The sequence below is a fragment of the Melospiza melodia genome, chromosome 2 (assembly GCF_035770615.1).
Source record: "Melospiza melodia melodia isolate bMelMel2 chromosome 2, bMelMel2.pri, whole genome shotgun sequence".
Taxonomy (NCBI): Eukaryota; Metazoa; Chordata; class Aves; order Passeriformes; family Passerellidae; genus Melospiza; species Melospiza melodia.
In genome coordinates this window covers 127,426,955-127,439,640 of record NC_086195.1, presented here as the reverse complement: position 1 = coordinate 127,439,640, position 12,686 = coordinate 127,426,955, and the positions used below count along the sequence as shown (strand labels likewise).

The 12,686-nt window shown below is 43.9% G+C and overlaps 1 protein-coding gene across 1 annotated transcript in view; it reads left to right on the top strand.

The window, feature by feature from the left end:
- The window catches only part of COL4A2 (collagen type IV alpha 2 chain), a 143,721-nt gene extending 135,290 nt beyond the window's left edge, over positions 1-8,431 (top strand). Inside the window, exons 42-48 of the mRNA XM_063149975.1 lie at positions 59-220; positions 356-454; positions 1,216-1,362; positions 1,963-2,079; positions 2,947-3,138; positions 3,909-4,195; positions 6,783-8,431. Of these exons, the coding sequence (XP_063006045.1) occupies positions 59-220; positions 356-454; positions 1,216-1,362; positions 1,963-2,079; positions 2,947-3,138; positions 3,909-4,195; positions 6,783-7,037 (1,259 nt within the window). The 3' untranslated portion in view covers positions 7,038-8,431. The remainder of the gene's footprint in view (positions 1-58; positions 221-355; positions 455-1,215; positions 1,363-1,962; positions 2,080-2,946; positions 3,139-3,908; positions 4,196-6,782) is intronic.
- The last annotated feature ends 4,255 nt before the right edge of the window (positions 8,432-12,686 follow it).

The window sequence follows — 12,686 nt, the reverse complement described above, 5'->3', positions numbered from 1 at the left end:
AGATTACAATCTATATAATCTGTATAAACAGATTACAATCTATATGTCCTCTAAACAGGCTATCCAGGACCACAGGGGCAGCCTGGAACACCTGCTCCACCAGGAAGCAAAGGAGAAAGTGGGGAAACAGGTAGGACTGGAGAGATCGGCCCAAAAGGAAGTAGAGGTGATCCTGGATTATCAGGAAGTCCTGGCCTGCCTGGATTCCCTGGACCAAAAGGTAAGGATGGGAAATGCTGATCGTGGCAGGAAGCAGGGGAGCCTTCTGTGCTACAACAGCTTTAACACCATGACTTTTGCACTCACTTGATTTGTACTGAAATGCAATAATGCCACTTATCATTTTGCATTAAAGGTCCCAGGGGTGAACAAGGTGTCATTGGCTTTATGGGCACAGTAGGATTTCCAGGTGACCTGGGACCCATCGGGCCCAAGGGGGATAGAGGAGTAACGGGTAAGTGTGTGCAGTCAGATGTGTGACTCCTGCTGAAACCACTCGTTCTGCAGCTCCACAGAGCTGATCTAACTGGCCCTGCTTTGAGCAGCAGGTTGGGCTTGGTGACCTCCAGAGCCTTCCATCCTGCATGAGTCTGTGAATTCTGGAAACTTCCAGGGAGCAGATGCCTGAATTTAACATGAGAGTCAAGTTTTGGCTTTATGGATTTGACTTATATGAGGTGCCAACTCCAAAATCAGAGCCGCTTTTGCAGTCAATAAAAAGAAGGATTTATTGTCTAAATTAATCCTCCAGAGAAGACATCCTGAATATTTAAAGAGAGCTTTAAAATCCATCACTCCATCTGTACCATCACGTATTTGTGTCTCTTGAAGCCCACCATAAGATGGTGCTGCACCTCAGAGACTTGCAGCTGTTTGGGGGGAACTTCCCAGCTTCCTGTATCATAAATGATGGAGCCGTAGCATCAATAATTTCCTTTTGCCTATCTGTGTACAGTTCAGGTGAAGACAGTCTCTTGGAGATGATCCCATACTTGGAGATTGTCTCATCTTGGACATCCCATACCCACACATATTTCCGCAATATAATATAGCTGCTATACCCAAGCTGGTGAGTTGCAGACCATAGACCTCTCATGCATATGCAGCCAAGTAAGAGCAACATGTCTCTGGATGAAAGTACATTAAGGAAAAAAATACAGGGTGGTTCAGGTTTTTATTTTTAATCAAACTATCTCATCCTGCTTCTAATGACAGGCTTCCAGGGACCTCCAGGCTCTCCTGGGCGAGCCCCTGATCCTCCAAGGCTGGTTGCTGAGCAAGGTTCACCAGGTCCCCGTGGAAGTATAGGACCTCAGGGAAGCCCAGGAGATATGGGACCTCAGGGCCCACCAGGAGATCCAGGTAGGAATTACACATGCAGACTGAAAGCTGTTCCCCTTAGCAGACTGAGGCCACCAGAGCACTGATTTGATGCTCTTCTACTTTAAGTCTGTAATCCAGAAAGGAGAGTTAATTTTTAGTCTTCCAAAGCTGAGGCTTCAGCTTTCTTCCTCCTCCTAGCATTCAGAACATAAGCAAAACAGGGAATAACTTTGGCAACACTCGCAAAGCCAAAGCAACATCAGATAGGGATCTCATACACATCAAGACTGAACATCTTTGGTGGACAAGTGCACATCCTTGTGGGAACACTGTCAGCTTGGGGAATAACATAGCATCAGTGTAGAGCTGATGCACTGCACCTTTTGCCATAAGCCTCATCAGAGATAAGTGGTGCCAAGAGTGAAGGATTAAGGTTGTGGGACTCAGGTAGTCTTGGCCCCAGCAAGCTTTTGTAATGAACTTGGTGCTTTTTGCCTGAGCAAGTACCATAGGGTCTTACCTTCAGTGCAAGCCCAGCAGACAGGACCAAACGTACGCAAGTAGAGCTCCTGTTAACAAAGTGGGATGGGCATGTTGATATGTCTGCAGTCACTGTGCTTACAACCATTGTTGTATAAGGTTTCAGAGGCTCACCAGGAGAGCCAGGACTCCAAGGCAGGGGTGGCATTCCAGCTCCTCCTGGCTCCAGAGGGGAACAAGGAGGAATGGGATTTCAGGGTCCGGTGGGATTTGAAGGTAAGAGATTTCACACAGCACTTTTTTCCTCTTTCCCATTTCTCTGCACTTCATCACTCTGTTATTACTACTTAACTGGAAGGAAATGAGAGGAGAGAGAGGAGGGGGCAAGAGGAGAGGGCAGGGAGCAAAAGGAAGGTGCAGGAGGGGAGGGAAGGGGAGGGGAGGAAAGCATCTGTTTTCATAGATACTTCACAAGGGACAACTAATTAAATGTTAAGAGTTACCTTAGAGCAGTATTTTCAGAATAAATTTTGATAGCTGTAAATATCAGTCCACTCATGAGTTTGTTCCATTCTGACTGTATTTATTCTCTTTAAGTATTTTCAGCCTAGTGTTTAACTAACAGTTACATTCATGGAGATGAATGGCTGGGTAGGTGAAACTTGGATGGATGAAGTGTAAGGGAATGTGTCTGTAAAGGAAATACCTGTGTCCTTATCAAATCAAAGAGCAGAACTATTACTATCTTAGTTAGCTAAGCACACAAAAAAAGGTATTTGCAGAGCATAGTTTCAAGTGTATGAGGCAAATGCAAGAAGTCCAACAACCACTGCCTTATCTTGGATTAAGAAAATATTTTAAAGGGAAAATCTGCTCATCCCTGTATGCTCAAATTCATCAGAACTTTATTTGTGACTTTCTCTAGTTCTGGTGTGAAATTCATTATGTTAGAAACCAGGGAGCCTTATCCAGCAACTGTTATAATCCTAGAACTGCAGCTCTTCTAACAATAACTTACCATAAAGCAAAGGCATCATGCCATTAAGCTGTTGGTCAGCAGCTTAGCTGGAATATCAGCTAGCACCAGATCCTTTGTGGGAGCACAAACCCAGTTGGATTCTTTCTTTTCTGCTCTGCTCTAAGGCCAGCCGGGCCGGCCTGGCAGCCCTGGGCCCCCGGGCATGCCGGGCCGCAGTGTCAGCATGGGGTACCTGCTGGTGAAGCACAGCCAGTCCGACCAAGAGCCCATGTGCCCAGTGGGCATGAACAAACTCTGGAGTGGATACAGCCTGCTGTATTTTGAAGGACAAGAGAAAGCACACAACCAGGATTTAGGTATGTACAAATACTGCTCGTTGTATTGCACTAAATAGTTTATTTAGTTGTTGTTTTCCACTGGGTTATGAGAGATTTGCACAGAGTAGTCTTTATATCGCACTGAATAGTTTATGTTATATCACATGGTTTGTTCTTCCCCCTCTCCTATCACACGGTTTCTCCCTCAGCCACCTCTGTCCCCAGTACCCCCCTGGTGGTGTATTCCCTGCCCAGTCCCTCCCCTCACCCCTCCCTGCAGGTATCCCATTTGCCATGATCCTCCTCCTCCGCCCCCCGTTCCCTGGGTATAAAAGTCTCCCGCCATGAGCCATGAGGTCTCTTCCCATGCGGGTTTTTCCATCTGGTGGTTCTCAAGACAATAAACAGAGGACATTCATCCCCACATGGAGAAGAGTGCTTCTGGTCTTTTGCTTTTGTCCATATAAGACCATGTGGGCCGGGGTCCATAGCTGGCCAGAGTGGACCTAAACAGACTGGCCAGACATGGTCTTACAGCTGCTGGCAGCAGCCTGGATTCCAAAAGCTGGGACTACAACAAACAGGCTTAGGAAGCACCAAAATGAGAATATAAAAACTACATGTCTTCATGGAGTGTCCCTGAGAGAGCTCCTGCAAATCATTAGTGTTGTTTGAGGGCACCTGTAAAGCCAGCAAAACATTCTGGACCATGGGGCTTTCCTGGCAGGTACTTGGGAAAGAGCAGGAAACTGGAAATGTACCTTGTCTTCTGTGAGAATGATTGCCTTTTTCTTCTTCTTTTTGAACAGGGCTGGCTGGCTCGTGTTTGTCTCGCTTTAGCACCATGCCATTCCTCTACTGTAACCCTGGGGATATTTGCTACTATGCAAGTCGAAATGATAAATCCTACTGGCTCTCCACTACAGCACCTCTCCCAATGATGCCCGTGGCAGAAGAAGACATTAAGCCATATATCAGTCGCTGCTCGGTCTGTGAGGCCCCAGCTGTGGCAATTGCTGTCCACAGCCAAGAAGCTTCTATTCCTCACTGCCCTGAAGGCTGGCGCAGTTTGTGGATCGGATATTCCTTCCTTATGGTATTGGGCCTCCAGGGTCACATTTTGTGCAGCAATGGGGTTTAAATTTGAGTGTTTGGTACTAGTGAGGCGGCTCTGCTTTAGAGGCAGCAAGACCAAAACTATGCATCATACTGGGGAACCAGGGAACTACAAAAGTAATTTCTAGGAAGATGAAAATTTCTGTGAATTTCAGAGAAAATTGTCTCTTGTCAGAGTAGCATCTGGAGACCTTACTTTATGTACAAAATAGCACTTCAGAACAGAATTAAAGGACAGCTGTGACTTAACAGATAAAATTACACTGAGATGCAACAGGAGCATACAGAGCATTGTCACAGCTAAAGATTTGGAGTTACTTACATACATCACTACTAAGAAGCTCTTCTAGGGGGGAAAAAAAGGAAAAGCAGCAACATTCTTTTTCCCATCTTTTCGAAATTTAAAAATCATTGGTATTTTGGTCGACGATTTTGAAGCCAAAGTCTTTCACTTACTCTGGAAAGAGAGACAGCCTTTGGTTGTTTTAAAAATTAAATTTCAGTGTTGCTGGCAGCAAGAGCTGAGCTGTACATACCATCATTTACATGAGCTCTTCAATCTTGTGATCTTATAATTAGCAGATGGGATGTTACAGAAAAACTTAGTGCTGGGTGTGCAGCAGAAGACCTACTGAAGGGCTTGAGCATTTTTTGTAAGACTGTACAGAGGGATAATATGAGCCCCAGAGAGCTTAGCATGGTAAAGAGCATCTAAAGTGTCAGTGAATGGTCTGACAGATGCTCATTTTTCTGACTTGCTTGATGAACACAATGGTCAAAACCTGTAGCAGCTTGCCCATGTTGTTAATTTTTGAAGACTGGGCTGAATCCTGAAGTAAACAGTACTGGAAAAGAAGAAAGATTTCTGTGGCAGGAGACATCATAAAAGAACAATAATCAATCCTACCCACAAACCATTTGTTTGTCAAAAGCCAAAAACTTAGATTTTTCAGAAAATAAGATACAGGCAAATCCAAAATTACGTACAAAAAAAATCCCTACATTTTGAGAGAGTAGGTCAAATTTTTTACCATCCCTGTGTTTGACCTTTCTTTTGCTTCTATAAAAAGCCCTGATACCAATCTCATAGTTCCTTCACAAGAATTTCAAGAATTAATTAAATATTTGCAGAGCCCCATGTAAACACTGAACATTGTTAAGAGCTAAATTGTCACCTTAGCAAGAACTTTTTGCCAGAACAAAGTCTGTCAGCACTGTGAGAAAAATCCCCATTTTCCCAGCTAGCTTGTGGAGCAAATAAAGTGTTTGGTGTATTCATTTTTGCTTCTCAGGCAACTGTGGAAGAAGTAGAGCACACTTGTGGTTTTCTCAGAGTACATGCTGTTTTAATTCCTTGGCTTAAATTTGTCACCTCCTTTCCCTGAGTAAGGGACAATCCTCAGTCAGCACAGACTGCCCAAAGAGAGAAGCCAGAGAAGTCAGTGAGATTTCATGTAGTGAGGGCACTCCACTTTCACACATCCTATATGGGTAAGCATTGCAGGAGGATAAAAAGCCATAGTGAATACCAGAAGAGATATTATGGGCATAGAGTTGGAGCTTGTAGACCAAGCATGGAATACCAGAGCTCAACCTGAGGTTGCCAAGCAGGGCTGCTCCCATCCCAGGGCTCAAATAGCATCAGCAGGTTTTTCTGTCTGCTTTCCAGCTCCAACTGCAGAGGCCTCTAATTTGAAATAATTTTTGCTGCCGCTTACATTCCCTACATTTACAAAATTGTTTAAGAACTTTACTTTCCAGCTGCTTTCTTTTATATTACAGATTCTTTCAGTTCCTAACAAAAAATCTACAGTATAACTGAAAAATACAGCTGTATATTTATTAAAGGGACAGAAAAAATGCCCATTTTGTTAGTAATGCCTTTGACAGAAGAAAAGCAACATTCAGTTCATTATCACAGAACCTGTCAAAGGCCACAGTTGAGTGGTGTAAAGATGCAGAATTCGGGTGTAATTCACTGTTAAAAAAACATCTCATACGAGGAACTAGTTATTGTATCGAAGTTAATTCTGTTTCTGCAGTGCTCCTCACATGCAATGCAGAGTAAGACTTTATAATTTGGGAAGTTTGAATTAAATATATGGTGAAAAATTGTTCTTAATGAGGACAGTAAAACAGAGGAGCAAGATGCACAGACAAGTTGTGGGAGGTCCATCCTTGGAGGTATTAACAACTCCACCATGGAGCAACTGAGGGCAGCTTTGGTGTGTCAGCTCTGGTTTGAGCAGGGAACTGGGGGAAGTGACTTCCAGTGGGCCCTTTCCACCTAAATGATTCTCCAATTCTAAGATTTCCAACAGTGAAAATCTTAACTACAGAAAAGATGTTTGTTAGAAGATTTCAAAGAGGCATCAGTACGTGGGCTAGCTGCTTTATATAGTTACAGCATAGCCAAACCCTCACACAGCTGCAGGACTGGCCAACTTTCTGCTCTGGAGATAAGAATTGGGAGCAATTCTAGTGGTTTTTCTGTTTTCACACATGTGAGTTTATGGCAGCACTGCCTGAGGCTGCGCTCTGAACAGTGCCCTGCTTGTCTCCCTTAGCACACTGCTGCTGGTGATGAAGGTGGAGGACAGTCGCTGGTTTCCCCTGGGAGCTGCCTGGAGGATTTCAGGGCGACTCCTTTCATCGAATGCAACGGCGCCCGCGGAACCTGCCACTACTTTGCCAACAAATACAGCTTCTGGCTCACCACCATCGACCAGCCCTTCCAAAGCAAGCCCTCGGGAGACACGCTCAAGGCAGGACTCATCCGAAGCCATATCAGCAGATGTCAAGTCTGTATGAAAAACTTATAGAAGTCTCACAGTATAAGGAACCTCCTTGTCGCGTAGTTCTTATACTGAGGAGCCTTCTGAGGTGGTTAGACAATTGAATAAATCATGTTGGTGCTTTTCTTAACTTATTACCTCAAAAGCTGAATGGAAAGTAATTTTTTAAATGTCTGTAAAAGCAAGTTAAGTATAACACAAATTAAATCGAACAGATCTAGTGGTGTCTCCTCCCACTATGCAGAATATATACACATTTTTTGCTAGTCTAATATTACATCATTTGCCAAATGATTGATAGACATACTCACAGCTTTGAAACACCAAAAAAACTTCAGTAATAAAAGGTTTTCTTTGTCAGATACCCACCACCTTTACCTGAAGAGAATATATGTATCTTTCTATTTACTGTATTTGTCACAACAGTAAACACTAACAGCTGCAGTTCCATAAATTAACACAGGATGATCTAAGTCCTAAATTGTTGCAAAATACTGAAAATATGCTGTGGTCCAAAATGCTCACGTTCAGCACTGAAACCTAATTTGCGTTTTAGTATTTTCTGCTTGGGCATTTCAAACACTCTCAACACTATCTTTTTTTTTTTTCTCCCAAGCCTCACCATGCTTTAGCACTTAACCATTGCCAGTAACAAACCCCATAGGCTCCCAAATACAGAAAATCGCAAAGTGCAACTCTTTCAGTTTGGTTAGAAGTCTACATGAAGAAGATTACCATTTTATTTTATTTTACAAACTTGATGGTGTTTTTTCCTAGACACTTCCCAAGCCAAACAATCCCTTGCTCCACCATGCTGTGGACATTTCATCTGTGTCACACCACCCCCACAGCAGCAGCAATTGGTTTTTGCATTGCACCTTTTTCTCTCCAGAATGAAGCCACTCATCACAAACAGGCTTTAGGGGCATCATGTTGGAGCAGCACACAGGGTAGGGTGTGCAAGAGTGCTGGATCCCACATGACCCTCAAACACAGAACTGGCAGCCCTGCCAGCTGGCTCATTAATGTGTCCTGTCCTGGCAGCTGGGGACAAGGGGCAGTGGGATGGCCACCATCCCAACCTGCACAGAGTCATCCTTGCAAAAGCAAAGGGGAGGGAAGCAAGGCATTTATTTGGCATCATCCTTTCCTGTAGAAAAGGGGTGATAATTGCAAGAATAGCTAGTTCTTTCCTTCTTCTGTAGAAAGAAACAATTTAGCCCAAAGTTGTCTGTCAGTGCTGCAAGAGAGGAGGGAAAAAAGGATCAGCTACAAATTTAATGTTCACATAATCTGATTAATATTTATAGCAATGACAGTGATTTCTCAGTAACTCACCTCACTCCTGCTTCAGGTGCTTCTTGGCTTTTATTATTACATTCCAACCTCACTGTATCATAAATAAACCTTTTTTTTCTACATCTCTATTTGTTGGTGTTTTCTATTTTGTAAACTGTGGTTTTCCATACAATGCATATGGACTACTCTGTTGAAATACTTTGTTTGCACTAAGGAATTAGAAAAGCACTTCCAGCAAACTCCTCCCACTGAAACTCAAACTCTTCAACCAGAGAACACTTGTTTGTTTCATTGCACTTAAAAAGATCTAAGAGGGAAGCTGTCTCTAAAATCACTTATTTAAGATGAACAAGTAAAATAGTATTTAATTTGTTGTTAGAATGATAAAAGCAAATAAACTGTGGCATTGCAGATTAAAACAACCATTATTCATACTCTGCAGTGTTCAGGAAACCGACATTTACCAGACTGGACAACTGTTACCTCCACAGAAAAAAATATATATATATATAAATTAAGTTAAAGGTTAGAATCATAGAATGGGTTGAACTGGAAGGAACCATAAAAACAATTTTGTTCCAAGCCCCCTGCCATGGACAGGGAGATCTTTCACTAGACCAGGTTGCTCAGAGTGACATCCAACCTGGCCTTACACACTTACAGGGATGGGGCACCCACAACTTCTCAGGGCAAGTTCCAGTGCATCACCACCTTCACAGTAAAGATTTTTTCTTAATATCTAATCTAAACCTACTCTCAATTTGAAACCATTCCCTCTTGTCCTGGCACTACATGGCCTTGTAAAAAGTCCCCTGCCATCTTTCTAGTAGGCTGCCTTCAGGTACTTACTGAGCACACTGTCTGACCTACATTAGCTCCTCATATAATTAGATATAGCCATAAACAGAGAAATTACCTGAGCTTTAAATGAGCTCTCTGACCCTGCATTAGTTCTGAACAAACTTATCACACTATTATTTATTTCAGCTAAATAGAACTCTTAGTACTGAAAGCATTGCAGTCAACGTGAGCTAAATCTTTTCCATATTTGCCAAATCTCTTAAACATGGCAATAATAAATACCCAAGAACACACAACTTGCCTCTTCCACACATTGCTAGGCAGCAGTGCTTGTGGGATTATCATAAAACGATCATTTGTGGGTTGTACAGCATGCAACTCTGGCAATGCAGCACATTCCGTGTTTTAAGAGAACTCAAGTGAAGGTTAAACAAATCTGTAAAAACTGATTATGTCAACAACAGCAGCAAACTATTTGAATTTTCATGGCTAATATATTGCCTAATCTTCCCACAAAGATCATTGCTCTTGCACATAAAACTTCAGCACATGGTTCTTCCACCAGCAGTTGCTTTGCCTCTTCATTTTCTCTGATTCAATAACCTGATCTTAACAAGTTTGTTCAGAGTGGTCCCAGCCCAGCATTAAATGGAACACATCAGCATGGTGCAGGGAAAAGACAAACCAACCATAAAACCCACAGGGTGCTAAGCAGGCTTGAGCTTCCGTACTCGATGTGTGTCGAGTGCTCCAGGTGCGTGTGCCCAGAGCAGCGTTTGCCCAAAGCTGCGCAATCGCGGCTCAGAGCAGGGCAGGGAGCTCTGCACACAGACACGCAGAACACTCACAGCACACAGAGGATTGCACCTGGTGAGCTCATGCAGAGCACTGCATGGAAGGACTCTGACTTGTCACACTGCCTCTCAGCTGCGAGTTTACCTCCTCTCCTAGGGAGACAGGCTGACAGTTGGGGTTGTTCAGCTGAAAAAGATTCTGGGGAGATCTTACAGCAGCCTCAAAGCACCTAAAGGAGACTTAAAAAGACCTGTAGTGTACAGGGCAAGGGGAAGCAGTTTTAAACTGAAAGAGATTTGGTTTAGATTGAACAGAAGGACATTTTTTACTGTGAGGGTAGTGAGACACTGGAGTAGGTTGCACATAAAAGCTGTGGCTGTCCCATGCCCAAGGGTGTTCAAGGCCAGGCTGGATGGTGGCATTGAGCAACCTGCTCGAGTGGCTGGCAGATGTCCCTGCCCATGGCCAGAGGGTTGGAACTAGATGATTCCTGAAGATCCCTTCCAACCCAAACCATTCCACAGTTATGGTTGTAGAACCCACTTTCAGGAAGCTAAAATACCTCTCTACAGGAAAAACTCAGCTACAGCAAAACAAAACTATCCTTTTACTGAACTAGAGTGCTCCAGCCTAGGATGTAAAATAAATCATAAATGTTTTACCTCGGTTTGACCACATCTACTTCAAAGCGTGGTGTATGCTTCCTACACTTTCCTGTTTGAAAACATGTGAAGTATAACATGCTGCCAAGCCTGGAGAAGATAAATGAGGTTATATTTCCCTTCTATAGGTATTAGCACATCAGTGTATTAACACTGATATAAGTGAAGTCAACATAGTGACATGAGTTGACCCCAATTATTCCCTCAGAGCTATTGACCAAATGAGCAGAGTCTGTTCACACCCTGTATGACTGTGCTTGTCCATGGCTGCCAGAAATAGAAAATTAGCAAGCAGCAAGCATGGCCTTGGCACAGGAGGTGTGAGATTGTTGCCAGAGGAGAGGCTGAGGGGTCACTGGAAGATGCCAAGAGCACCCAAGTGCAGGCAGCAGCTGTCCCTGTAACCACATGGGGACCACTGGCACCCCCAGACATGGCCACCTGCTGAGGGGGAGTGGGGACATGGCCCTGCAGTTGTTCTGCACACAACAGCTAAACCCTACTGAACAAGGGAAAGAAGCAACATCACAGCACCCCATGACTCACTAACAGAGCAGCAGAAACAGGCAGGAGGGCTTCCCATCAGGATGTGGGCAAGGACATAGCTAAGAGTCTGGGAAGCTTTGCCAGCGCTATGGGCACTGGCAGAGGGGGTTCTTTTGTGACCCCCACAGGACTTGTAGCCTTGTTGGGGTTGTCAAGGGCCCATAGCACCCTCCATTTTGCACCATAAGTGCCTGTGAGGGGCAGAAAGCAGGATGGATCCTCCCCATGGTCAGCCTGGCTCAGCCCTCACCTCAGGCACTGGCTGGCCTGTAGCTCACATTCACCCAGCATGGCCAAAAATAGCACCTCTTTTATTTCACTATATGATCACCTCACATAATCCAGACACAACAGGGAGAGGGGCAGGGGGAATAAATGCTTGTCAAATGAGTTCCCCCTCCCTGGCACAGCAGGCAGAGTCCTTAGTCCATGCAGGGAGGATTTCCCTTGGCTTCAGCAGCATCACCACAATAGGCCCAGCTCCAGACAACTGAGCTCTCTTCAACAGCTCCCATGTATTACACAACTACTTCCCAGGTTGTGTCCTGTAATCCCACGACCTCACAAAGGCTGGTACAGTGTCATCCCATCATAACCCAGAAATTTTTCAAGGAACAATAGCCAGCAACACTGAAAAAACAAGATCATACCAGACAAGTGTAGCCTTAAGGGCAAGAGTGCAGCACACAAGACTGGTTCCTGTGTCATCTCATTTGGTGAAAACACTCAAGCTGAAGCTTTTAGAAAGACTAAGAGTTACTTAACATCTCATATGAATCAAGTGCTGGTGCAACTCAATTACAAATATTTATACCTTAAGAAGTGTCGGATGTTAAATTTACAACTATTTTTTCTATTCTGTGCCTTCTAGATGTACATCTCCCAAAATGCCTCACCTTGCAATCAGCATGTGTTGCAGGTTCAGCTGCCAACAGAAGCAGGAAAGCCAGTGCTGGACTTCTCACAGGTGTGTCTGCAGAACCCTTTGGTCACAAAAAAAACTGAGAGTGTAGCCTGTTTGTCTCTTCCCAGTCCTGAGGGAAGACTACATATGGCCCCTGGAATTTTGTTAATGGCTAGAAGGTTTCTAATTATACACATTTTAAAATACCACAGCTCAGGTGCTGTTTAGTCTCTGACACTGGTAGGTGTCTGCAAGCCACTGGCAAACCCAAAAGATTACAACCCTTAGTAGGGCCTGTAGCAATAGGAAAAGGGGTAATGATTTTAAACCACAAAAGGGCAGGTGCAGACTAGATACAAGGAAGACATTTTGACAATGAGGTTGGTAAAACACTGCAATAGGTGTTGCACCTGTTGCACCACCCAGAGAGGTGGTAGGTGCCCCATCTGTGGAAATATTCACGTTTTGACTGGACAGAGCAACCTGATGAAATTGAAGACCTACCTGCTCAATGCATGGGGAAGTGGATGAGATGACATTTAAAGGTCCCTTTGAACCCAAACCTATGATTATATTATTTAATGCTGAGTGGTTTCTCCCTCAAGCCATTCTTCCCCACTACATGTGTACTATGAATTAACTTGAAAGCAGAAAAGCAGAAAATAAAGC